The sequence below is a fragment of the Pongo pygmaeus genome, chromosome 6 (assembly GCF_028885625.2).
Source record: "Pongo pygmaeus isolate AG05252 chromosome 6, NHGRI_mPonPyg2-v2.0_pri, whole genome shotgun sequence".
NCBI classification, from domain to species: Eukaryota; Metazoa; Chordata; class Mammalia; order Primates; family Hominidae; genus Pongo; species Pongo pygmaeus.
This window is the reverse complement of record NC_072379.2, coordinates 83,374,814-83,400,384: the sequence shown is the minus strand read 5'-3', so window position 1 is coordinate 83,400,384 and position 25,571 is coordinate 83,374,814. Positions and strand designations below refer to the sequence as shown.

The following is a 25,571-nucleotide window of genomic DNA, read 5'->3' as shown; positions in this document are numbered from 1 at the left end:
TAAGAGAATGTTAATGTTTATTTTGAATGGTGGAATTAAGAGTTTCTTCAACTTTTTCTTTACTTCTAACATTTCTCTTTTAGGATTTTCTGTGGCATCCTGAAGTTAATGGTTCTATGAAACAGTGTATCAAAGTGTGGACTGAGGTCTGTATTTAAAAAACATAGGCCTTTTTTTTTTTTAAGCAACCAAATTTTAAAAGTCCACAAGCATATTTTTCTTCCCTTTACTCACTTGTCCCACTCTCCTATATTTTATACCTGCCTTCTTGATAGCAACTAAACTGTGCTGGACTGATTCTAGCACTTTATTGAGAAGAGAACATGTTGATCCAGTATCTCTGCCCCATTATCACCATTCTAACCATAAAGCAGATTATGTTTATACCAGACTTTTCATATTTAGTCTTCTGTTACTGCTGTAGTTCAGCTGATTTCAAACCCAGGTAAGCTTCCCAGCACAGTGTGTATTCTCTTGTGCATTTTTCTGTTTTCTCCTTCAAACTCATGTCCAGATACTTCAGGAAACTTTTGTTTATTTGTTTTTATAGCCTTTTTTTCCTTTTGTTATTATATTTCTGACCCAGCAGGCAAGACTGATATGTTTTAGCTCATCATGTTTGGAGATAAATTAGATGTAAAGATAAGCATGCTATTAACCTCAGAAAACTCCTGAGTTCTCACAAGTCCATTTTATAATCTCTGTAGTAGTTTCCATACAGCCTTTTGTCAGTCCTTTAATTAAACCTGTATTCTTTCCCAGAGACATTTGTATTTGGATAAAACAATATTTAATTTTATTGACCTTGTTTTGTTTAATTAATTTCCCTGCAACAGTTTTTTGGTTTGGGATTTTTTTTTCTTCACAATAAATATTTAGTATTGCAACCACATCATACAATAAATAGGATTTTGTAGGGTCCTGTGGGAACCTAGCTACCATTTCTAACCTTGTTTCTTTGAGCAAATGTTTTCAAAAAACAAACGTGGACAACTTCTAGAATTCAAATTTCTGGTAAATTGAGGTCTACAGTGTGTTTTGGTTTTGTTGATATGTTTTTAAATGTCCAGAAGTGTAGAATAATGTTCCATGTATATTTGAAATTATTTAAGCATGTGTTTCATATTTGTGCTAGACTGAAAATATATTTATTAAAGTAGTAGAAATTCATAATTAAACATTAATACACTACAATTTGTAAATCCTGCAAGATCACAGAAAACATTTATAGGCTATTTACTAACCTGGAGATATATTACATATCCAAAATTTCAATTCTCATACATTTGTTAAAACTAGTTTTTGGAGCCTTAGATTCTGTTGTAAAACTCATTATGGTTGTTGAGAAAAAGAAATATTTAATTTATTTAGGTAGTTGACCACATGGTCACCTGAGATTGATTAGTTGATGGTTTTCATTCACTCAGGAGTATATGTGGATGTATGTATTTACTTTTTACTATTTCTGTGGTAAGCTGCTAGATCCTGAGGATTTGGAGACCCACATTTTTGTTGTTAATGTACTATTGCCAGCTTTGTGCTGAGTAATAGGAATGTGGCTGGGAATTAGCTCCAGTCTCAGCCCTCAAGGAATTTGCAGTCTAGTAGATGGTAACTTACTGATAAATAACGACATAAGAAGGCAAAGGCTAACACAGAATTGAGCTCAAAGGATTGTGAAAGTACCATGGATAGACACTTAGGATAGGAGGTGGTGAGAGTATTGGTAGTTATCTAAGAAAATTTTATAGAGGAAATAATATTTGAGAACTGTGAGTTAGGAAGAAGATACACTTATTAACTAGAATAGCCTTATAGAAGCCTATAGGCATAAAAGCAAAGTTGAATTGAGAGGACTTTAAGTAGATTGTTATTCCACAGATATTTCTATATTCTAGGCACTAAGCTAGACACTGTTGATATACTGGTTAACGTTATAGAGATCCTCCCCTCAAAGAGCTAGATGAATAACACATATAGATACTTAAGCAATGTGACAAGTGCTAAAATAGGAAATGTAAAGGGCACAACAAACAGGATTACAGAGGATAGGCCCTAAGTGTAATTTTTCTTAAGTTTTCAAAATTAGTTTTCAGATAAAGTGGTCTTGAAGGTGAGTGTGGGGAACGAGAAGTGGGGTTATTTCCTGCAAAGGAAACAGCGTGTGCAATGATGCTGAAGATGGAGTATAGCCTATTCAGGGACTCTCCAGCAGTTTTAGTGGAGCTGACATACAAAATGCTTCTTTATGTGTGTTGGTTTTGGTTGTTCTTTTCACGTGCTTCATTTTACAGGGAGTTGACAAGAGATGAGGAAGCAGGTACTACATTATGAATGATATCCTAAGCTATACTGGGGGAGTGGATTTATTTTATCTATTTTTTAACTACTTCTAAATACTTCAGGGTGTATTTTCTGAAAATAAGTACATTGAATTGAATTGAGGGTAGTGGAGAACCATTGAAAATTTTAAGCAGGAGAATGATGTGATACAGTGGAGGAGTGGAAGGAAATTAGGCTAACTTGTAAAGAAACTGGCAGTTTAGATGTAATTCTGTAAGTGAATGGAAGTCATTAAGTCTGAGCTATTGGATGGATTTGGGTAGTCTTGGTATGGATTGAGGTAATATTTGAAGTTATTTGAATGGAAGAAATTGAATAGGCAGAGAATTTAGAGATTAAAGAGGAGAGGGCTTGTGAGGAATGGAATTATCAAGGAGATTCTGAGAAATGGCAGTAAAAGGAGTAGGAAGAAAACCAAGGGAGGAAGGACTGTAAAATCACATACAGGGGAGGTAAGGATTTTAAAAGATGGATAGTCACCAGTGTCACTTTCAAAACTTGCTAAGGTGGAATGAAGCTACAGCATTTGGCAATCCAGAGTTCACTAATGGGCTCTCAGGACAGTTTTAATGGATAGTGAAGCCCAAATTCAAAACATAAGTTGAGGCATAAATGAGAGATAAAGAAATTGGCATAGTGAGGGCAGAATACTCTTTCAAGTAATCTGTTGGTTACAGTTGTAAGACAGGGTTCAAGGAAAACTTTTTGAGGATAAGGATGATTTAACATTTTTAGGTTGAGGGAAGGAAAGAGTGGAAGAGGAGGACAAGATTGATACTATGAGAATTGGAGGACATAATTCATGGATCATAGCTCCAGAAGTGAAAAGGGAGGAAATGTAGACAGAGGAAGGCATTAGCCATTGAGAAGAATAGGGACATATTTTCTTTACTCTCTTGTCAGAGGAAGATAGCTGGGGGAGTATAGAGAAGTTGTAAGAATGAAGGAAGGAAGGCAAGAGCACACTTTTTGGATGAATTTTATTTTCTCTACGAAGTTTGAGAATTAAATTTTATGCTGAGAAGGAGGGCAAGAGAGACTGTATATGGAATGTAAGGTTTGGGATAACCAATGTAAGTTTTGGGAATGAGAAAGCCACCTAGGGATGAGGAAAAAATATTTAAAATTTTGTATTCACTGAAAATTCTTCAACAGTGTAAAATGAAGCATGCTCAACTGGAAATGGTCATATATCTAAAATAAAATGGATTTATTTTCTTATTTTCCTCTATATTTGTAGTATTTTATTTTATTATTATTATACTTTAAGTTTTACGGTACATGTGCACAATGTGCAGGTTAGTTACATATGTATACATGTGCCATGCTGGTGTGCTGCACCCATTAACTCATCATTTAGCATTAGGTATATCTCCTAATGCTATCCCTTCCCCCTCCCCCAACCCCACAACAGTCCCCAGAGTGTGATGTTCCCCTTCCTGTGTCCATGTGTTCTCATTGTTCAATTCCCACCTGTGAGTGAGAATATGCAGTATTTGGTTTTTTGTCCTTGTGATAGTTTACTGAGAATGATGATTTCCAATTTCATCCATGTCCCTACAAAGGACAGGAACTCATCATTTTTTATGGCTGCATAATATTCCATGGTATATATGTGCCACATTTTCTTAATCCAGTCTATCATTGTTGGACATTTGGGTTGGTTCCAAGTCTTTGCTATTGTGAATAGTGCCGCAATAAACATACGTGTGCATGTGTCTTTATAGCAGCATGATTTATAATCCTTTGGGTATATACCCAGTAATGGGATGGCTGGGTCAAATGGAATTTCTAGTTCTAGATCCCTGAGGAATCGCCACACTGACTTCCACAATGGTTGAACTAGTTTACAGTCCCACCAACAGTGTAAAAGTGTTCCTATTTCTCTACATCCTCTCCAGCACCTGTTGTTTCCTGACTTTTTAATGATTGCCATTCTAACTGGTGTGAGATGGTATCTCGTTGTGGTTTTGATTTGCATTTCTCTGATAGCCAGTGATGGTGAGCGTTTTTTCATGTGTTTTTTGGCTGCATAAATGTCTTCTTTTGAGAAGTGTCTGTTCATGTCCTTCGCCCACTTTTTGATGGGGTTGTTTGTTTTTTTCTTGTAAATTTGTTGGAGTTCATTGTAGATTCTGGATATTGCCCTTTGTCAGTTGAGTGGGTTGCGAAAATTTTCTCCCATTTTGTAGGTTGCCTGTTCACTCTGATGGTAGTTTCTTTTGCTGTGCAGAAGCTCTTGAGTTTAATTGGATCCCATTTGTCAATTTTGGCTTTTGTTGCCATTGCTTTTGGTGTTTTAGACATGAAGTCCTTGCCCATGCCTATGTCCTGAATGGTAATGCCTAGGTTTTCTTCTAGGGTTTTTATGGTTTTAGGTCTAATGTTTAAATCTTTAATCCATCTTGAATTAATTTTTGTATAAGGTGTAAGGAAGGGATCCAATTTCAGCTTTCTACATATTGCTAGCCAGTTTTCCCAGCACCATTTATTAAATAGAGAATCCTTTCCCCATTTCTTGTTTTTCTCAGGTTTGTCAAAGATCAGATAGTTGTAGATATGCAGCGTTATCTCTGAGGGCTCTGTTTTGTTCCATTGATCTATATCTCTGTGTTGGTACCAGTACCATGCTGTTTTGATTACTGTAGCCTTGTAGTATAGTTTGAAGTCAGGTAGTGTGATGCCTCCAGCTTTGTTCTTTTGGCTTAGGATTGACTTGGCGATGCGGGCTCTTTTTTGGTTCCATATGAACTTTAAAGTAGTTTTTTCCAATTCTGTGAAGAAAGTCATTGGTAGCTTGATGGGGATGGCATTGAATGTATAAATCACCTTGGGCAGTATGGCCGTTTTCATGATATTGGTTTTTCCTATCCATGAGCATGGAATGTTCTTCCATTTTTTTGTATCCTCTTTTATTTCATTGAGCAGTGGTTTGTAGTTCTCCTTGAAGAGGTCCTTCACGTCCCTTGTAAGTTGAATTCCTAGGTATTTTATTCTCTTTGAAGCAATTGTGAATGGGAGTTCACTCATGATTTGGCTCTCTGTTTGTCTGTTGTTGGTGTATAAGAATGCTTGTGATTTTTGTACATTGATTTTGTATCCTGAGACTTTGCTGAAGTTGCTTATCAGCTTAAGGAGATTTTGGGCTGAGACAGTGGGGTTTTCTAGATATACAATCATGTCATCTGCAAACAGGGACAATTTGCCATCCTCTTTTCCTAATTGAATACCCTTGATTTCCTTCTCCTGCCTAATTGCCCTGGCCAGAACTTCCAACACTATGTTGAATAGGAGTGGTGAGAGAGGGCATCCCTGTCTTGTGCTAGTTTTCAAAGGGAATGCTTCCAGTTTTTGCCCATTCAGTATGATATTGGCTGTGGGTTTGTCATAGATAGCTCTTATTTTGAGATATGTCCCATCAATACCTAATTTCTTGAGAGTTTTTAGCATGAAGAGTTGTTGACTTTTGTCAAAGGCCTTTTCTGCATCTATTGAGATAATCATGTGGTTTTTGTCTTTGGTTCTGTTTATATGCTGGATTACATTTATTGATTTGCATATATTGAACCAGCCTTGCATCCCAGGGATGAAGCCCACTTGATCATGGTGGATAAGCTTTTTGATGCTGGATTCGGTCTGCCAGTATTTTATTGAGGATTTTTGCATCAATGTTCATCAAGGATATTGGTCTAAAATTCTCTTTTTTGGTTGTGTCTCTGCCCAGCTTCGGAATCAGGATGATGCTGGCCTCATAAAATGAGTTAGGGAGGATTCCCTCTTTTTCTATTGATTGGAATAGTTTCAGAAGGAATGGTACCAGTTCCTCCTTGTACCTCTGGTAGAATTTGGCTGTGAATCCATCTGGTCCTGGACTCTTTTTGGTTGGTAAGCTATTGACTATTGCCACAATTTCAGAGCCTGTTATTGGTCTATTCAGAGATTCAACTTCTTCCTGGTTTAGACTTGGGAGGGTGTATGTGTCGAGGAATTTATCCATTTCTTCTAGATTTTCTAGTTTATTTGCCTAGAGGTGTTTGTAGTATTCTCTGATGGTAGTTTGTATTTCTGTGGGATCGGTGGTGATATCCCCTTTATCATTTTTTATTGCATCTACTTGATTCTTCTCTCTTTTCTTCTTTATTAGTCTTGCTAGTGGTCTATCAATTTTGTTGATCCTTTCAAAAAACCAGCTCCTGGATTCATTAATTTTTTGAAGGGTTTTTTGTGTCTCTATTTCCTTCAGTTCTGCTCTGATTTTAGTTATTTCTTGCCATCTGCTAGCTTTTGAATGTCTTTGCGCTTGCTTTTCTAGTTCTTTTAATTGTGATGTTAGGGTGTCAATTTTGGATCTTTCCTGCTTTCTCTTGTGGGCACTTAGTGCTATAAATTTCCCTCTACACACTGCTTTGAATGTGTCCCAGAGATTCTGGTATGTTGTGTCTTTGTTCTTGTTGGTTTCAAAGAACATCTTTATTTCTGCCTTCATTTCGTTATATACCCAGTAGTCATTCAGGAGCAGGTTGTTCAGTTTCCATGTAGTTGAGCAGTTTTGAGTGAGTTTCTTAATCCTGAGTTGTAGTTTGATTGCACTGTGGTCTGAGAGACAGTTTGTTATAATTTCTGTTCTTTTCCATTTGCTGAGGAGAGCTTTACTTCCAACTATGTGGTCAATTTTGGAATAGGTGTGGTGTGGTGCTGAAAAAAATGTATATTGTGTTGATTTGGGTTGGAGAGTTCTGTAGATGTCTATTAGGTCCACTTGGTGCAGAGCTGAGTTAAATTCCTGGGTATCCTTGTTAACTTTCTGTCTCGTTGATCTGTCTAATGTTGACAGTGGGGTGTTAAAGTCTCCCATTATTATTGTGTGGGAGTCTAAGTCTCTTTGTAGGTCACTCAGGACTTGCTTTTTGAATCTGGGTGCTCCTGTATTGGGTGCATATGTATTTAGGATAGTTAGCTCTTCTTGTTGAATTGATCCCTTTACCATTATGTAATGGCCTTCTTTGTCTCTTTTGATCTTTGTTGGTTTAAAGTCTGTTTTATCAGAGACTAGAATTGCAACCCTTGTGTTTTTTTTGTTTTCCATTTGCTTGGTAGATCTTCCTCCATCTTTTAATTTTGAGCCTATGTGTGTCTCTGCACGTGAGATGGGTTTCCTGAGTACAGCACACTGATGGGTCTTGACTCTTTATCCAATTTGCCAGTCTGCGTCTTTTAATTGGAACATTTAGTCCGTTTACATTTAAAGTTAATATTGTTATGTGTGAATTTGATCCTGTCATTATGATGTTAGCTGGTTATTTTGCTCGTTAGTTGATGCAGTCTCTTCCTAGCCTCGATGGTCTTTACAATTTGGCATGATTTTGCAGCGGCTGGTACTGGTTGTTCCTTTCCATGTTTAGTGCTTCCTTCAGGAGCTCTTTTAGGGCAGGCCTGGTGGTGACAAAATCTCTCAGCATTTGCTTGTCTGTAAAGGATTTTATTTCTCCTTCACTTATGAAGCTTAGTTTGGCTGGATATGAAATTCTTGGTTGAAAATTCTTTTCTTTAAGAATGTTGAATATTGGCCCCCACTCTCTTCTGGCTTGCAGAGTTTCTGCCGAGAGACCCGCTGTTAGTCTGATGGGCTTCCCTTTGTGGGTAACCCAACCTTTCTCTCTGACTGCCCTTAACATTTTTTCCTTCATTTCAACTTCGGTGAATCTGACAATTATGTGTCTTGGAGTTGCTCTTCTTGAGGAGTATCTTTGTGGCATTCTCTGTATTTCCTGAATCTGAATGTTGGCCTGCCTTGCCAGATTGGGGAAGTTCTCCTGGATGATATCCTGAAGAGTGTTTTCCAACTTGGTTCCATTCTCCCTGTCACTTTCAGGTACACCAATCAGACGTAGATTTGGTCTTTTCACATAGTCCCATATTTCTTGGAGGCTTTGTTCGTTTCTTTTTATTCTTTTTTCTCTAAACTTCCCTTCTTGCTTCATTTCTTTCGTTTGGTCTTCCATCACTGATACCCTTTCTTCCGTTTGATCGCATCGGTTCCTGAGGCTTCTGCATTCTTCACGTAGTTCTTGAGCCTTGGTTTTCAGCTCCATCGGCTCCTTTAAGCACTTCTCTGTATTGGTTATTCTAGTTATACATTCTTCTAAATTTTTTTCAAAGTTTTCAACGTCTTTGCCTTTGGTTTGAATATCCTCCCATAGCTCGGAGTAATTTGATCATCTGAAGCCTTCTTCTCTCAGCTCGTCAGTCATTCTCTGTCCAGCTTTGTTCCATTGCTGGTGAGGAACTGCGTTCCTTTGGAGGAGGAGAGGCACTCTGCTTTTTAGAGTTTCCAGTTTTTCTGCTCTGTTTTTTCCCCATCTTTGTGGTTTTATCTACTTTTGGTCTTTGATGATGGTGATGTACAGATGGGTTTTTGGTGTGGATGTCCTTTCTGTCTGTTAGTTTTCCTTCTAACAGACAGGACCCTCACCTGCAGGTCTGTTGGAGTACCCGGCCGGCCGTGTGAGGTGTCAGTCTGCCCCTACTGGGGGATGCCTCCCAGTTAGGCTGCTCGGGGGTCAGGAGTCAGGGACGCACTTGAGGAGGCAGTCTGCCCGTTCTCAGATCTCCAGCTGCATGCTGGGAGAACCACTGCTCTCTTCAAAGCTGTCAGACAGGGACATTTAAGTCTGCAGAGGTTACTGCTGTCTTTTTGTTTGTCTGTGCCCTGCCCCCAGAGGTGGAGACTACAGAGGCAGGCAGGCCTCCTTGAGCTGTGGTGGGCTCCACCCAGTTCGCGCTTCCCAGCTGCTTTGTTTACCTAAGCAAGCCTGGGCAATGGCAGGCGCCCCTCCCCAGCCTTGCTGCTGCCTTGCAGTTTGATCTTAGACTGCTGTGCTAGCAATCAGCGAGACTCTGTGGGCGTAGGACCGTCCGAGCCAGGTGCGGGCTATAATCTCCTGGTGTGCCGTTTTTTAAGCCCGTCGGAAAAGCACAGTATTAGGGTGGGAGTGACCCGATTTTCCAGGTGCCATCTGTCACCCCTTTCTTTGACTAGGAAAGGGAACTCCCTGACCCCTTGCACTTCCCGAGTGAGGCAATGCCTCACCCTGCTTTGGCTCGCGCACGGTGCGCTGCACCCAGTGTCCTGCGCCCACTGTCTGGCACTCCCTAGTGAGATGAACCCGGTACCTCAGATGGAAATGCAGAAATCACCCGTCTCCTGCATCGCTCATGCTGGGAGCTGTAGACTGAAGCTGTTCCTATTCGGCCATCTTGGCTATCCCCCTTATATATTTGTAATATTTTACAGTAAGCATGTATTACCTTTATAGTGAAAAAGTAACTGTCATTTTTTTACATTGGTCAATTTTTTGTTACTAAATTTCATGCTTGTTTTTAATTGTTTCTTGTGTGTATGATTGCAATATCAGGTCTTTGATGTGGTGATAAGTGTGTGATTCAGAAGTCAGAAGACTTAAGTTCTGACTTACCTGGCAGGCCTCAGCAGTATCCTATTAGCCATTCTGAGTCTGTATCCTTGTTTTATAAGAGATGTATGATATCATCTTGCCTGCCCCACAGAGTGGCAGGCAGGAATCTATATTACAATGAGATAATTTAAGAGAAAGTGCTTAGTAAATTACTAAGTACTATATACTTGTTATACTATATATAACATGTAGTTAGCTGCAAATGTAATTGTACTGTAATATACTATTGCTATATATTATAAATAGTATACAGTAGTCCCCATTTATCCATGGTTAATATATTCCAAGACCCTTGCATGTGCCTGAAACCATAGATGGTACCAAACCCTATGTGTACAATGTTTTTTCCTATACATACAAAAGTATGATAAAGTTTAATATATAAATTAGGTGCAGTAAGAGATTAACAGCAATAACTAATAATAAAATAGTGCAATTATAACAGTATCTCAGCATCACTATTTTTGAGCTTTGAGGTCATTATTGAGTAAAATAGGGGTTACTTTAACACAAGGATTGTAATGCTGTGACAGTTGGTCTGATAACTGAGATGGCCACTAAGTGACTAATGGGCAGGTAGCATATACAGCGTGATACCCTGGACAAAGGGAGGATTCACATCCCAGGAGGGACAGCGCAGGATAGCATGAGACTTTATCATGTTACTCAGAATGGCACATAATTTAAAACTTAGGAATTATTTATTTCTGGAAGTTTCTATTTAATATTTTCAGACCTCAAGTTGACCACGGGTAACTGCAACAGTGGAAACTGAAACCATATATAATGGGGGGGAAATACTCTAATTTGCATTTGGTGAGGATTTTTAGGGATCTCTACTTATATTTTTCCACATGTGGTCTTTAATAATTATAAGTTTATTTTGTTAAATATGCATTGGATTTCACTTTCCCAGAAGATTGTTTTGGCGCTGACCTTGTATTTTATTTAACACTTACACTGTGTACCCTGTAGGCTTTGATGATTACCTTTTAATTGACTGACATAATACACTAGAGCTTTACTCTAAGCATTTTACTCAGAGTTCAGAATATTAGGTCGTGTTATATTTCAGTGGTGCTTTTTTTTAAGAACACCAAAGAATTAACTATCCAAATTTCTGTCATCCTGTATGTATATGTAGCGTTACAAGATTTTAGGCATTGGATATCTGTCTTGTTATAACAATAATAAGCAATAATAATAAGGAATTCTAAAAACTTAGAATGAATTTAGAAGTAAGAACTTACATTTTAAGGGAAAAAATTAAATGATGTTACTTGTATTAATTCCCTGAACTGAATATAATACTATGATAAAGATTTGTCTTCCTTTAGGATTCCGTTGCAAAGCCACATGTGATTGTAGCAGGAGCTGCCACAGTAAGTTATCATCTGTATTCTTACTTAATGATTTTGTTTCACATTTAAGAACATGCTAAGAAAAAGTTAATTTGTATTCAGAATTCTTGATTGTACCTAAATTTTTAATTCCTACTTCTATTATGATTAGATTGATGAATTTTAATAAAAAGACTGGAATGAACTTAGGAAACTTACTGTTAAATATCAGTGTTTTTTATATCTAAAATTGTATCCTTCTGGAATGTTATACATTGAAAGTATAGTTTTATAACAGCTTTTTCTGATTGCCTTCATATATTTCATGAAATAATTTGACCAAATTTTATTCTAATATTAAATAAAATGAGAAATATCTAAAATAATAACAGTTGTTACAATAGGTAAATTATATACTTTGTTTGTGATAAATACTAAATTAATGCATAATTTGTACTTCTTTTTAGTGGTCCATCAAGATTCACAATGGTAGCAGTGAAGCGCTTTCTCAATATAAAATGAACATTACCTCCATAGCACCACTTTTAGAAAAATTGGCAAAGACTAGTGATGTTTATTGGGTCTTACAAGGTAAGGAATGGGTAATGAAAAAATGTCACTTTGTGTATATTTTGAAGCATGGGTTTTTATTATCTCCTGTTTCAAGAAGCGGAATTACTGCTTTATGAGAATTAATTTTGAAACAAGATTTGCAAGATTAAAGTACACTTGAGTTATTTGCTCTCCTTTTTCAAACGTAAGGAACAAATTAATAAATATAGGTGAAAAATAAAAAATATCCTCCAAGGAACCTCAGCAGAATGGCTATAGAATGTATAACAAAAAGATAAGTCCTAAAGGCAAATGACATGTGGTATCTCTGATTTTTTTTCTTACAAAACATTTATTGTGATTGGGAAATATGTAGAAAAAATATTATCTGTTTCATAATTTTTTTTTTTTTTTTTTTTTGAGACAGGGTCTTGCTCTCTTTCCCAGGTTGGAGTGCAGTGGCACAATCTTGGCTCACTGCAACCTCCGCCTCCCAGGCTCAAGCGATCCTTCCGCCTCAGCCTCCCGAGTAGCTGGGACTACAGGTGTGCACCACCACACCCAGCTAATTTTTTGTATGTTTGGTAGAGACAGGGTTTCACCGTGTTTCATAACATTAAAGTCATTAGAAGTAAATATACTTCACCCTGCTTCATAATATTAATAAAGTCATTAGAAGTAAATATACTTTTTTAGCAAGCAATGGGTTTCTGAAAAAATAAAAATAATTAACTAAAATACACTTTTGAATTGACAGAATATGTTTAAATTGACACCGTCTAGTTTATGCTTGGTAATGAAATTCTTAGTAGACATTAGGATAACTCATTTTAGGAATTTATTGAATGTCCGTTATTTAATGCCTGGCACAATATGAAATGCCATGGATATTTTAGCAATTCATGTTTTTTGTCAGGAATTCTTATTATTTCCAAGTTGAATGTCAAGATGAAAGGAATAAGAAAAAGGGTAGTGATGATCTGTTCCATAATCTCTGTTTTATTCACAGACTCATTGTTAACCTTTCTCATACTAAAATGAGGAAAAATTAAATTTAAGTTATTTATAGTAAGTGATAAGAGAATAGGCAGACCTTGAGCCTCAATAATATTACCTCCTGATGATATGAAGAAAGTTTACAGAATTAAGCAGCAACAAGAGAAAAAAAGATGGGCAGCTATTTTTAATTAAGCAATCTTCTATAACTCATTTTAGATTTCTTGTTACCTGTTATAACTCAGCATCCAAAAATGTTAGACTCTTAAGACATGCTGGAGCATAAAAATATTTCCCCAAATCTTTGTACATAAAGATGGGATAAAAGTTCTTTAAATTTGAGAGGGATATTGCTTGACTCAAAATTTGAATATAAGATGGGAAATTTATTGCAAACTTTGGGAAGCTTTGCGTAAAAATGAACTATTAGGTACCTGGTATCATTTATACTTTTAAAATTAATATGTGAAATGTGGAACAGCTAACTTGCATGATCACAATTTTTACCAATAGGGATTTTTAAAATGTGTTTTTAAAAATGTGTCTCACGTGCAGATCCTGTTTATGAAGATCTATTAAGTGAAAATAGGAAGATGATCACTAATGAGAAGATAGATGCTTACAATGAAGCTGCAGTCAGTATTTTGAATAGTAGCACCAGAAATTCTAAATCAAATGTTAAGATGTTCAGTGTTTCCAAATTAATTGCTCAAGAAACCATCATGGAATCTTTGGATGGCTTACATCTTCCTGAATCAAGCAGAGAAACTGTAAGAAATTTTTACATATGTCAGTAGATGGAGACTATAATATCAATTGCTTTAAGCCGTAAGTCATTATAACATGGTTATAAATAATTTATTTTATTGCAGTCTTAGTAACTTGTAGTTATTGTGTATAAAGATACATCTAGAAATAATTTTGCTTTCTATCATCTAGTTGAATATATACGTAAGAGTTTTGGTATACTCTAAGAGAGAACGAAGTTAGGGAAGAGGGGAAATTAAACTTAATTTACTGAGTGCTAATCACTGTTAATATACATTGTCTCCTCAGAAGCATATATGTTCTCAGCACACTCACATGTAAAAACTACTGCTTCTATGTTCCCCTTACCGGAAACCTTAAGCTTTCAAGATTAAGCTTCAATGAAGAATACACTTTTTAATGCTTAAAATATTTTTTATTATTTCCCTATAACTCTTCTGGCCAGGCGCGGTGGCTCATGCCTGTAATCCCAGCACTTTGGGAGGCCGAGGCAGGTGGATCATTTGAGGTCAGGAGTTCGAGACTAGCCTGGCTAACATGGGGAAACCCCATCTCTACTAAAAATACAAAAATTAGCTGGGTGTGGTGGCACATGCTTGTAATCCCAGCTACTCGGGAGGCTGAGGCAGGAGAATTGCTTGAACCCAGGAGGCAGAGATTGCAGTGAGCCAAGATCCTGCCACTGCACTCCAGCCTGGGTGACAGAGAGAGACTCCATCTCAAGAAAAGAAAAAAAGAATTCTTATAGCTCTTCTATTCTAAGCATTATTCAAGATACAGAGTACATACTGAACAAATCCAAGTTGACCTATGGAAAGGGATTTAGGTTAAGTATGAAGGAGAGCTACGTAACTATAAATTTTCACAAACAGTGAAACAAATTATTTAAAGTTTTTTTCTCTTATTAAGCAGTGGTTCTTAACCTTTGTGAGAGTTGCATAAACCCTTTGAGTATCTGATACAAGACAATGGTTTTGTTCTTCTCTTGCAGAATAATGTGTGTGTTTGCATACACATATGGTTCTCCATATACATAAAAGGGCTTGATGAACCCCCTAAAAACTGTTTAAGAACCTTGCAGTGGAGTTTGCAGGCTAGTATCTGCAAGAGTGCCAGGCATAAAACCGCCTGCAGTCTCAGGGCTAAAAGGATGAGATTTCCTTAAATCTTGATTATTTTGAATGTTTAGGCTGAAATAACTAATTATCTAGAGTTCCACAGATGCCTAAACTATGAAGTTTTTATAAAACTAGAGTTTGACTGAACCTTCAACTAGACAGATTCAACTTTCCCAGAATAATTTTATTATAATCAAACCATGTTGAAGGTTCTAAATTTTATTTAGCATTAGATATCTTAAAACTTGTAGAATCCTAAATGGCCTTTAAACTATAATCCAAATGAAAGGCATATTACAAATATTGCTAGCTAAAAATTAATAATTTTTTAGTGGCAGTTATTTTATGCTTTTTTTTCCACATTTGAACAGTAGACTTTATCTTAAGTGGCCTGGTATCTTCTGTTTTGAAAGTCTTCTAATTAAAATTCTTTGGTCCTTGATGTCTGTCAGCATTTTTTAACTAAAGGTCACAACCCATTAACAAGCATGAAATTGGTGTTGGGAAAAAAAAAAAGGAATAGAATAGAACAATCTCAGAGTGCATTCCAAGTAGTAAGGATAGGTATTGTTTCCTGTAATTGTCCTGGGTCACATTATAAGATGAATTTTGTATTTTGGTTCATAGCCCCAGAAGTTTGAAACACCCTGAACTAGCTGTTACAGATGTAATGAATGCCGTTATTTGCATGATTTGGGAAATGGTAGCAGAAGATACGAAAGCATTCTGGTTTCAGTGCTAAAAACTCAGTAGTATTCACAGGAGAAAATGTAATGTGAAATACATCACTGACAAGATAATAACCAAATAACTTGATTTGTTCACAGAGTGCAATGATTCTTATGAACGTGTATTGCAATAAGATTTTGAAGCCTGTAGATGGGTCCTGTTGTCAACCTCGGCCTCCTGTTACTCTCATACAGAAGCTAGCTGCTTGTTTTTTCACTTTATCTATTATCGGATATTTAATTTTTTACATAATTCATCGTAATGCTCATCGGAAGAATAAGCCGTGTACTGATTTGGAAAGTGGAGAGGAAAAGAAAAATATTATCAATACCCCTGTGTCTTCATTAGAAATACTTTTACAGTCTTTCTGCAAACTTGGCCTGATTATGGCATATTTCTATATGTGTGACCGTGCAAATCTGTTCATGAAGGAAAACAAATTTTATACACATTCATCTTTCTTTATTCCAATTATCTACATTTTGGTTTTGGGAGTATTTTATAATGAAAATACTAAAGAGGTAAGAGTCATTTTCTTTTTAACTCACGTTACCCTTCTTATCTCATTACAAGCTCTGTGTTCAAGAACTAATATCATTTATCATGACAAAATACACAAACAGGTATATAGATGAAGATGAAGGAAGATTGTAGTTACACTTCACTTAGTGGACTCTTAACTATTCCTTTTTCGGAACAGTTTGGAGAAAGGTCAGAGTCACGTGAAAATTGTTGAAAAGTTGGGAAATATGACCTGTGAAAAACATTTCATGACTTAGTGTTATTTTGCCTGCTTGTTGACGGAGAAAGTTGAAGTACTTCTGATTTTATAATGGTCTTCAAGCATGAGATACTATTATCTTTTATAAAGCAAAAGAATATAATTATATTAACAAATGCCTACGCACACATATTTTATATTTATATATTTATCAGTCAGACGTATATACATACCAATCAGAACTTAATGATGTGGCCACCACTACTCACAGTATTCTGATTTTCCTATTTTAAAATTGCTGTCATTGCTCAGAATATTTGTGTAACTTCTTTACAAGGCATGATTTATTTGAATTACTGAATTCTATTGTAAAACATACCTCTCCTGTGAGGATTATTAATTAGTTATTCATCTTCAGTGAGAATATACTGGGAAAAGTAAACTGTAATAATAGAGCTTTTTTTCTGTCAATAAAGTGTAGGGGAAGTGTAAGATCCTTTTAACCCTGAAATTCTAAAGAAAATTATAGAATGCCATTTTTAGATTTAGAAATACTCACATCTGTCATAGTTTAATTTTAGTACATTTAATTTTAATACATTGTCATTTAATACAAAACCAAGGGGATCAACTTAAATATTCAAAATCTCTTCAGTTTATATTTGTTTTTCAGATTCATATTATATTTAAAATAGTTTTACACTATCTTTTAGCAAGAAATAAAATGACAGTTTTTAACTGTTTCTCACCATCATCAAGGTTCTTTTGACAGAAGCATTAGCTTTATGTCCTATAAGAAAACTTTTAACATACTTATTATATACCGTTAAATAATTTCTTCATGATAAATTTTAAAACAGATTTTGGTTCCTTTACACAGACTAAAGTATTAAATAGAGAACAAACAGATGAGTGGAAAGGCTGGATGCAACTTGTGATTTTGATTTATCACATTTCTGGAGCAAGTACAGTAAGTATTTGGAATTTAAGTTCAGAAACTATAGGAAATGATGTCATTTTAATGTTTAAGGGCACCAGCTTTTTTGTGTTTTATATTCTCTACCGGTTATAGACCCTTCTTATTTCCCACTTAATCTTTCTGCCTTTCCATTTTTCTCCTAACTCTTTGAGAAAATGTAATTTTAAAAGCAAAATTTTTTTTTAAAAAAAGATAAGGCAATAATTGATTTGTATTTACTTGGCCTTAATTTTTAACATAATAGAAATAGCTGATATCTAAGGGTATTATTTTATGCCATCTTATTGAACAGCTAATTTGAAGTTATCAGGAAACTTTGAAGAGGCCAGGTGTAGTGGCTCATGCCTGTAATCCTAGCACTTTGGGAGGCCGACATGGGTGGATCACTTGAGGTCAGGAGTTCAAGACTAGCCTAGCCAACATGGTGAGACCATGTCTCTACTAAAAATACAAAAATTAGCCAGGCATGGTGGTGCATGCCTGTAATCCCAGCTACTCGGAAAGCTGAGGCAGAAGAAACACTTGAACCCAGGGGATGGAGGTTGCAATGAGCTGATATTTCACCACTATACTCCAGCCTGGGTTGCAGAGTGAGACTCCGTCTCAAAAAAAAAAGAAAAAAGGAAACTTTGAAGATGATAATTATAAAGGATTTAGAACAGGCAAGTTACTGTCAGAAGAAATCAAATTTGATTATTATAGTTTATGTTCTATCCTTTGCTGTCTTTTAGGAAGTTTGACTAGCTATTTTTACATTTTTAAAGTTTAAAAAACTTCCGACTCTCTTGCCTCAGTATTCAAAGAATCCAAATACAGGTGGACCACCTTTATAGACTATGTAGGGTATGCCATACTTCCTAAGTGCTAAGTAGTAGTATCTCCTCTGTGGTGTGGAAGACCCTTCCTTTGGTCACCTAGTGCCTTTTGTACCTGGAAAAATAAGTTTTTTCCTTCTCCATGCGTGTCTTAAAAGACAGGATTATTATGATCTCTGGCCACTTTGGATGTGGCAGGGCTAGAAAACAATGGGTGTTCTGAGTTGTAACAACCCAGCTACATTACAGTTAAAACAAACTTTTGTGGCTGAGCCTAACAGCCACTTTTCACACAAATTTTTATAGTGAAGATGCAGACTTTCCACAAAGTATGTTTAAAAATTTTAAGAAATTCATAATTTGGGAACTACTGAACTGCTTTTTATTGTTCTATTTGCTTACATCTGTAAATAGTACGTGCATCAATGATAAGTTGAAGTTAGAGAGGAGTGTTGCCCAGAAAGGAGTATTTTGAAGATTTAAGCAGCATTAAGAAGATAAATAACATGGTTACTAGTGTTTTTCAGATATCTCTAACAATTGAAGGATGTCTTTCTTCATTGCCTCTTTATTATTTTCAAAAATTATTTATGATTTTATGAATTATTTATTTGAAGTATAGAAGTCAGAGAAATGAAGTATAAGTGTTACTAAAATTATTTGGCTATGATATGTATGTTTGTTGCAACAGTGAAATTCCTGTGATGCTGCAGCTGACGGGAAGCTAGTGAATTTGAGTCATTATGAAAGAGCCAAGATAGTGTAAATGATCCAAGGCAAGGAGAGATGGAGATAGTAAGACATAGTTTATAAGCCCAGCTAAGAATTTGTAGGATAAATCCAGAGATTCTCTGAGAAGTAAGTAGAGATGAAAATTGAATCCTAAGAATATCTCTGATGTATGAATAAAGACTGAGTAATGGGAATTTGTTTTAAGAAAATACCACTTAGAGACATAATTAATTGCTGACATATTAAAGGGTGATACTACTGTTTAAAAAAATCAGGTAGAAAGAATTAATGGCAGATTAAGTTCCTCAATTCAGTGATTCCAGAAAGGATTTATATTATAAAAGGATGAAGGCAATTTGGTATTCTATTATAATCATTTACCAACCTAACATTCTAATATATCTTCTTATACTGCATCCTTATATTCTAATTTACAATTTTAAAAAATCTCTGTTCTGGAAGGACATACTTTTCACTAAGAGATCATTTATAATGATTAACTAACTATCCCTGTTCTTTTATATAGAATGTTGTAGTTAAAAATTTCCTATATCTACATAGGCAAAACATTATTAGTATAGGTTGTAACGTATTTGGGGACTTGATTCTTGGATATTTGAGGGATTACTCATACTAAAAACTTTTAACTGTCATGATTATTTTAATTACTTAGTATTTTTTATTTTGAATAAAATATGTCAAACTTTAGTTGTGTTATGTTTTTATGCTAAAAGATAAGAACTGTATCAAAAATTCTAGAGAATTATTAAAATAATCCTTATGGTCTGACATTATCATTGTTAGTGTAAACATTATTTTAAAGTATAATATATATGAAATATACATTAAATGTTGTAAATTTAATACAAAGAGAATAGTAAGTTTGGTATATACAGTAGGTGATTTTGTCTTCCATTGGTTTTTTTTTTTTTTTGCCCTTGGAGAGTTTGTAAGTAACTTCCATGGAAAGACCTGAATGAAAGGTCATGAGAATATATGGGGGACCAGAGAAAGAGCAGAACTGGAAGTCAAACTAGCTGTTAACGCTAATGTAAAGTTGAAATTTCATACATATTTTTAATACTAAATTTTTGTTGTAGGTAATACAGCAAAATAATAGAGAATTTTGAATATGGATTGTACAGTAAATACTGTTATATTCATATTAAATTTCTTGGGTATGGTAATGATAATGTGGTCATGTAAGAAACCATCCTTTTTTCCTAAGACATAGGTGGTGAAATAGTTCTGGAGCACTGTCACATGGTCTGCAACATACTTTTAAAAGGTCCAGCATACAGCATATAGGTGTCCATTGTACTAGTACAACTTTTCTGTTCATTTAAAATATCTTAAAACATTGGAATAAATATAACATGAAATTTGCAATAGGCCAACATTGGCAGGAACTTGGAAAATTGTTGTTACAGTATTTAATTTTGTTTAAATGTATTATACTTACTGTTTAAATGTAATAACCAACCCAACTTTGTAGTCCCAGCCCCAGTCTTTAGGGGAGTTGAAAGCATGTTTTATGGAGAGTGCTTAAAGTAATTAGGAATGATTAACCTAGGTTCGACATCTGTTTTCAAATATTTATGGAGCCATCAGATGTAAGAGTGAGTTAGCTCTGACAGACTCTAGAGCTAGACTGTCTGCTGTGCTAGCCCCAATCACTGCGTGTGACTATTGAGCACTTTGTAGCTAGTCAGGATTCAGATGTGCTGTAAGTGTGAAATGTATACCACATTAAATATGATTAATTATGATAAATCAGTACTAAATTCAAAAACTTTATATAAAAGAATGAAAATATCTCATGTTGAAATATTTTGAATATATTGAGTTAAATAAAATATATTTATTGAAATTAATTTCACCTTTTCCTTTAACTTTTAAAATGCTCTGGTAGCCTCATTAAAAAATTACTTATGGCTCACATTTTATTTCTGTTGGACAGCGCTGCTCTAGAGGGCTGAACTTGGTAGCTTTTACATATAGTTAGGTTTCAACTTTTCATGAAAAGGATCATTATAGCAGTTAGTGACCATCTAAAGGTGGAATGGATTGCCTTGGGAATTTGTTTTCTGCTATTAAAAGATGCTTAGACAATCCACGAAGGGGATATTTTAGAGTACATTCAGGAATGAGGTAAGGGCACAGATTTGGATTAGATAAATTCTGAGGTTTATTTCAGTACATTTCCTGCCTCCATCCTTGTGATTCTAATATGTTACACCCTCATTGAAAATTTCTGATCTAATAATAAGTCATTTAAAAAGAACTGATGACGAAGGGCAATAAATAAAAACTCTTTGTTTGATATGTAGATTGTAGGTGCTATAGGAACTCAGGAAGGAGAAATGACATTCATCTGATAGTAAAAATTGGAATTTTGAACCAGGCTCTGAAGGAGAGTAGGATTTGAATAAGCAGAATGCTTAGGGGAAGAACATTCCAGGGCAAGAATAAACAAGTAAACAAAAGAGACTTGACAAAGGAGTACAAGAAGTATCAGTTTTAGAGATAGGGAATCTCTAAGTTTGCTTAGAGTGGAGGCTGTGTAGAAGAACTTATGGTCTAAGTTCATGTTTGTTTGTTTGTTTGTTTTCCCCAGAAAAAATATCAGTCCATAAAGAAACATGAATTCAAGGATTTTTCAAAAGATGCATACATTTCAGGACTTATAAAATCTATTAATGTGTCTGCTCAATTACTTTATTGAGCACCCAGCCTTAAAGATCACTTTAAAAAGCAGTGTATGGCCAGGCGCGGTGGCTCATGCCTGTAATCTCAGCACTTTGGGAGGCCGAGGCGGGTAGATCACCCGAGGTCAGGAGTTCGAGACCAGCCTGGCCAACATGGCAAAACCCCGTCTCTACTAAAAATACAAAAAATTAGCTGGATGTGGTGGCGGGTGCCTTTAGTCCCAGCTACTTGGGAGGCTAAGGCAGGAGAATTATTTGAATCTGAGAGGTGGAGGTTGCAGTAAGCCGAGATCACACCACTGTATTCCAGCCTGGGCGACAGAGTGAGACTGTCTCCAGAAAAAAAAAAAAGGCAGTGTACAAGTTATGCTGTGGAAATTGTGATTGTACACATAAAGGATCAGCCGGTATAGAGAGTTGGAATCACAGTGTTCTAAGGTTATGAGAATTAGTACTAGTAAATGAGATAACATTTTTTGGTGCCTCCTATCTTATGTGGATTCAAATGTGTTGTATTTCATTCAACGTAGAAGTAAAGATGTGATGCTCTGAAATACCATAATAAATGACATTAAGGGACTTGGTCATGATGCAGACAGTGATGTAGGAGCATAAAACAAAATTGTTTTATAAAGTAAGAGTGGGAGGGAAATAATATTCCTAAATTATGTTTACACTGGGTAAAAGTGTGAAACCATCTTGCATTCAGGATGTATGACAGTTAATTATAGCTATCATATTGAATTTTAATTGGGTGCAAGTTAATGTATAAAGTGCTTCACATTTATTATCTCATTCATCCTTCACAAGAACCCTTTAAGGAAGGAAGGAAGGAATAGTCTCATTTTGCAAATTAGAAAACTCAAAGTCATGTAGTTACAAAATGGCAGAACTAGAATTTGAACCTAGGTCTCTCCAATTCCAATTCTACATTTTTGTAATCCTTGCTATAATGACTAACTTTTGAGAATCAACTTTGAGCTGATGCCAAATGCTAATAATGATTTATTATCTTTATTGAATGTACTTGTTATGATAATCCAAGGTGTAGTTGATGCCAACATGTTTTACCTGTTTATCTTTGTCAACAGTTTTTGCCTGTATACATGCACATTCGAGTTCTGGTTGCTGCATATTTATTTCAGACAGGGTATGGACATTTCTCATACTTTTGGATCAAAGGAGATTTTGGAATCCATAGAGTATGTCAGGTAGGAATGCACTGTTATTTCCTTTTCTTTCAGTTGAACATACTTTCTTGAGAAAGCATTAACTTGAGAAAAAAATATAAATATAGTCATTATAAGACTGAATAATTTGAATTTATGAAATAGCACTGTAAAGTTGTATTCTGTGTTCTGTGTTTAGTATTTCAAGATAAATTATTAGTGAAAGAAGGAAAATATAATTTAATATATAATAAAAGCACTGGTACACAGGAGACAGCATTGCTGATTCACTTTAGTTTTGTAGAAATAGTTACCTGGAATTAGTATAATGTGCTATGTTTTCTTTCTCTGAGAAGAGGATGAATATTAATTAAGTTTCTACCTAGTGCTAAGCAGTTTCTAAACATTATTTCATTTACCCCCACATCACAGCCTTGAGTTGTTATCTTTATATTTACAGATGAGGAATCTAAGGCTCAGAGAGCTTAAATAATTTGCCCAAGGTCACATAGTAAGTGGTACAGCACTAGTAAAAATCTGCCCAAATTCTATGTTTTTTGAATGACATCAAACTGATATCTGAAATGACTCTTATGAAAGTCCCAAAGACATTTTTAAATTTGAGTTTTGAGTAATACTATTTTGTATCTATGACAACTCTTAATTTAATCCCAAATGGGGTAAGTCAACATTAAACAAAGATGAAATGGACACTGCTTTCTTAAGATAATCCAATTTATGCTTCTAAACTATAGCCCTCAGAAGGACGAGTTTTTTTCTCTTTTAGCAAGATGGCAGTTATAGCCAGAGGACAGCTCAGGTTGGTGGTTTGCTGGGATTTAGTTAATATGATGATGTATACATATTTTATATTCAGCTCTTTACAGTGATTATAAAACAAATGTAATTTAAGGGATTCGTAATATATACTTGTACAGTCATTATTGAATCTTAGCCATTTATACTCTCTCAGAGAAAATCTGCCTTTGCTGTTTGTGTATACCTAGAATGAAAACAATTACTTAGAATGAAACCATTTTCTTCTCCTTTTCAATAGGTTTTATTTCGTCTCAATTTCCTGGTAGTGGTGTTATGTATAGTAATGGATCGACCTTATCAATTCTATTACTTTGTCCCCTTGGTCACTGTATGGTTCATGGTCATATATGTTACTTTAGCACTATGGCCACAAATAATCCAAAAAAAAGCAAACGGTAAATATACTTTCTTACTTATGTTAGTAAATATATTTTTTCAATGTGTGAAATTTCTTTTTAGTTGCTAAAGGATATTATTTTTATTAAGTGATGTAGACAGTTTAAATTTATATGTAGTTTTGACATTTCGAAATTCTGTTCTTAAACAGTATTTCTAAAATGTTACAGCCAAGTAGTTAAAGTAATATAACAGTGGAGAATAATAGTTTACATTATATGTGTTTTTTCTTTTTTAAATTTTAATTCTTCAAAACCATTTTACATATTAACTAATGCTACAGTTTTTAAACTGTCTTCTTATACAGAGGCAGAGTGGAGAGAGCTGGAAGAGAGAAGGGAAAGCCAAATAGGCCTCCATGCCCCTGTGTTTTGTTTCAATCTTGGCAGCTCTACTTTGATTTATGTATATATTGAGATTTTGAGTAAATATTTCTTTGCGAAAGTCTTCTTATGTCAAACACAATTTAAAAGCACTAATATAATGTATTTTCTAGACAAGCTTTGAAGCAGTTATTATCAACCTGTTACATATAAGGAACCTAAATACCCAAAAGCTTGTTATTTTCTAATTTCACGTGGTTAGTTACTAATAATGTTCAAAGTGAGGCCACAGTCACTTACCTTAATGCTTTTTTCACCGTCAAGATCATATCATTAAAATAAAATCTTCCTTTTTTGGAAAAATAATGTTTTATTTTAAAAAATGTATTTAACTTGACTCTTTCAACCAAATGTTATATGTCAAAAATATTTTTCCATTGGCTTCCAGTATAACATCAAATAATTTTTCAGGAATGAGTTGAGGTCTAGCCTCTATTAAAGTCCAGTAGTGTCTTTGGACAGCCTCTGTAGTTTAATTTCTCTATACAAACCCAGCATATTAATTGAATAAACTATCAATATGTATAAACTTTGGACACATAATTTTAAATATGCATATGTTAAAATACATTTTATGTTTAAACTCTAATCCATTAGGGGGTTTAAGCTTTCTCCTTGGAACTTTAATGTGTAAGCAATATCACCTAAGTCATATTCAACAGGAGTGTTTGTTAGAATTATATTGAACATCTTGTTCCAGATTTTGCTGTAACTTTGAATAATGAATAAGTATAATTGAATCCAGGAGGCATTTTAAAATACATTTCTAATGGATGAACAGCAGGTGTACAGAGTATCAGTTATACTTTATAGCCTCATTCCTAACAAGAATCCTTTGTTTTTCTTTTTGTCCTACTTGTAATTTATACTAACTAGATATATTTTGTGTATTCTTGTAAGCATTCTTATATTATTTTAAGAACTATTTGGCGTGTACATATATCAAATAGAGAGTGTTTAATATGTTGTCTAATATAAATTTATTTTTTAGTAAATTAAATATTTTCTCTCTTAGGAAATTGTTTCTGGCATTTTGGCTTACTGTTGAAACTAGGCGTTTTGCTGTTATTCATATGTTTTTTGGCATATTCTCAGGTTTGTACAATCTTTTCAGTTTATATTTTTTAATATTTTAAAGTTCAAGTCTATTAAAGCATGTGAGAAGAGTCAGAGCTTTTTTTTAGCTTCATTTTTTAATGACTGTAATAAAAGTGTCGCTCTGAAGTTGACTACTCAGTGTAGTTATTTTGAGATATATATACTTTGTTACCACTGTTTTTGTTGTGCAAGTTAAAGCTCTTCCTCTGGCAGTTGTTCAAGATCCGTTTTACTTGACTTTGATCAATCAAACATTTGTTGAATGCTTCTTATAAGACACTAGTCTAAGTGGAGATCAAAATTTTCTTGACAGAATTTGCAGCTAGTTTTTGTATTATTCATTGCATTGAAGTATTGATTTTTCCATAGCTACATAAAGTAAAATTTTAGCAGTTAGTACAACCAACTTAGGAGCAAAGGGGTTTGTGTA

At 34.9% G+C, this 25,571-nt stretch overlaps 1 protein-coding gene across 10 annotated transcripts in view; it reads left to right on the top strand.

Annotated features, from left to right (window-relative positions):
- Positions 1-25,571, top strand: part of CASD1 (CAS1 domain containing 1) — a 96,979-nt gene that overhangs the window by 18,350 nt on the left and 53,058 nt on the right. For 9 of the 10 annotated variants that reach the window (XR_008503577.2, XR_010126947.1, XR_008503579.2 and 6 more), the window contains 9 exons: positions 84-146; positions 11,156-11,200; positions 11,626-11,749; positions 13,262-13,476; positions 15,420-15,842; positions 16,923-17,012; positions 22,368-22,487; positions 23,503-23,659; positions 25,059-25,138. Coding sequence is in view for 4 of the 10 variants with exons in the window: in XM_054494445.2 (XP_054350420.1) it covers positions 84-146; positions 11,156-11,200; positions 11,626-11,749; positions 13,262-13,476; positions 15,420-15,842; positions 16,923-17,012; positions 22,368-22,487; positions 23,503-23,659; positions 25,059-25,138 (1,317 nt within the window). In the remaining 6 variants the exon portion in view is untranslated. Of the gene's footprint in view, positions 1-83; positions 147-11,155; positions 11,201-11,625; positions 11,750-13,261; positions 13,477-15,419; positions 15,843-16,922; positions 17,013-22,367; positions 22,488-23,502; positions 23,660-25,058; positions 25,139-25,571 lie in introns of those variants that run through there. The other variant, XM_063667556.1, reaches the window with a different exon arrangement.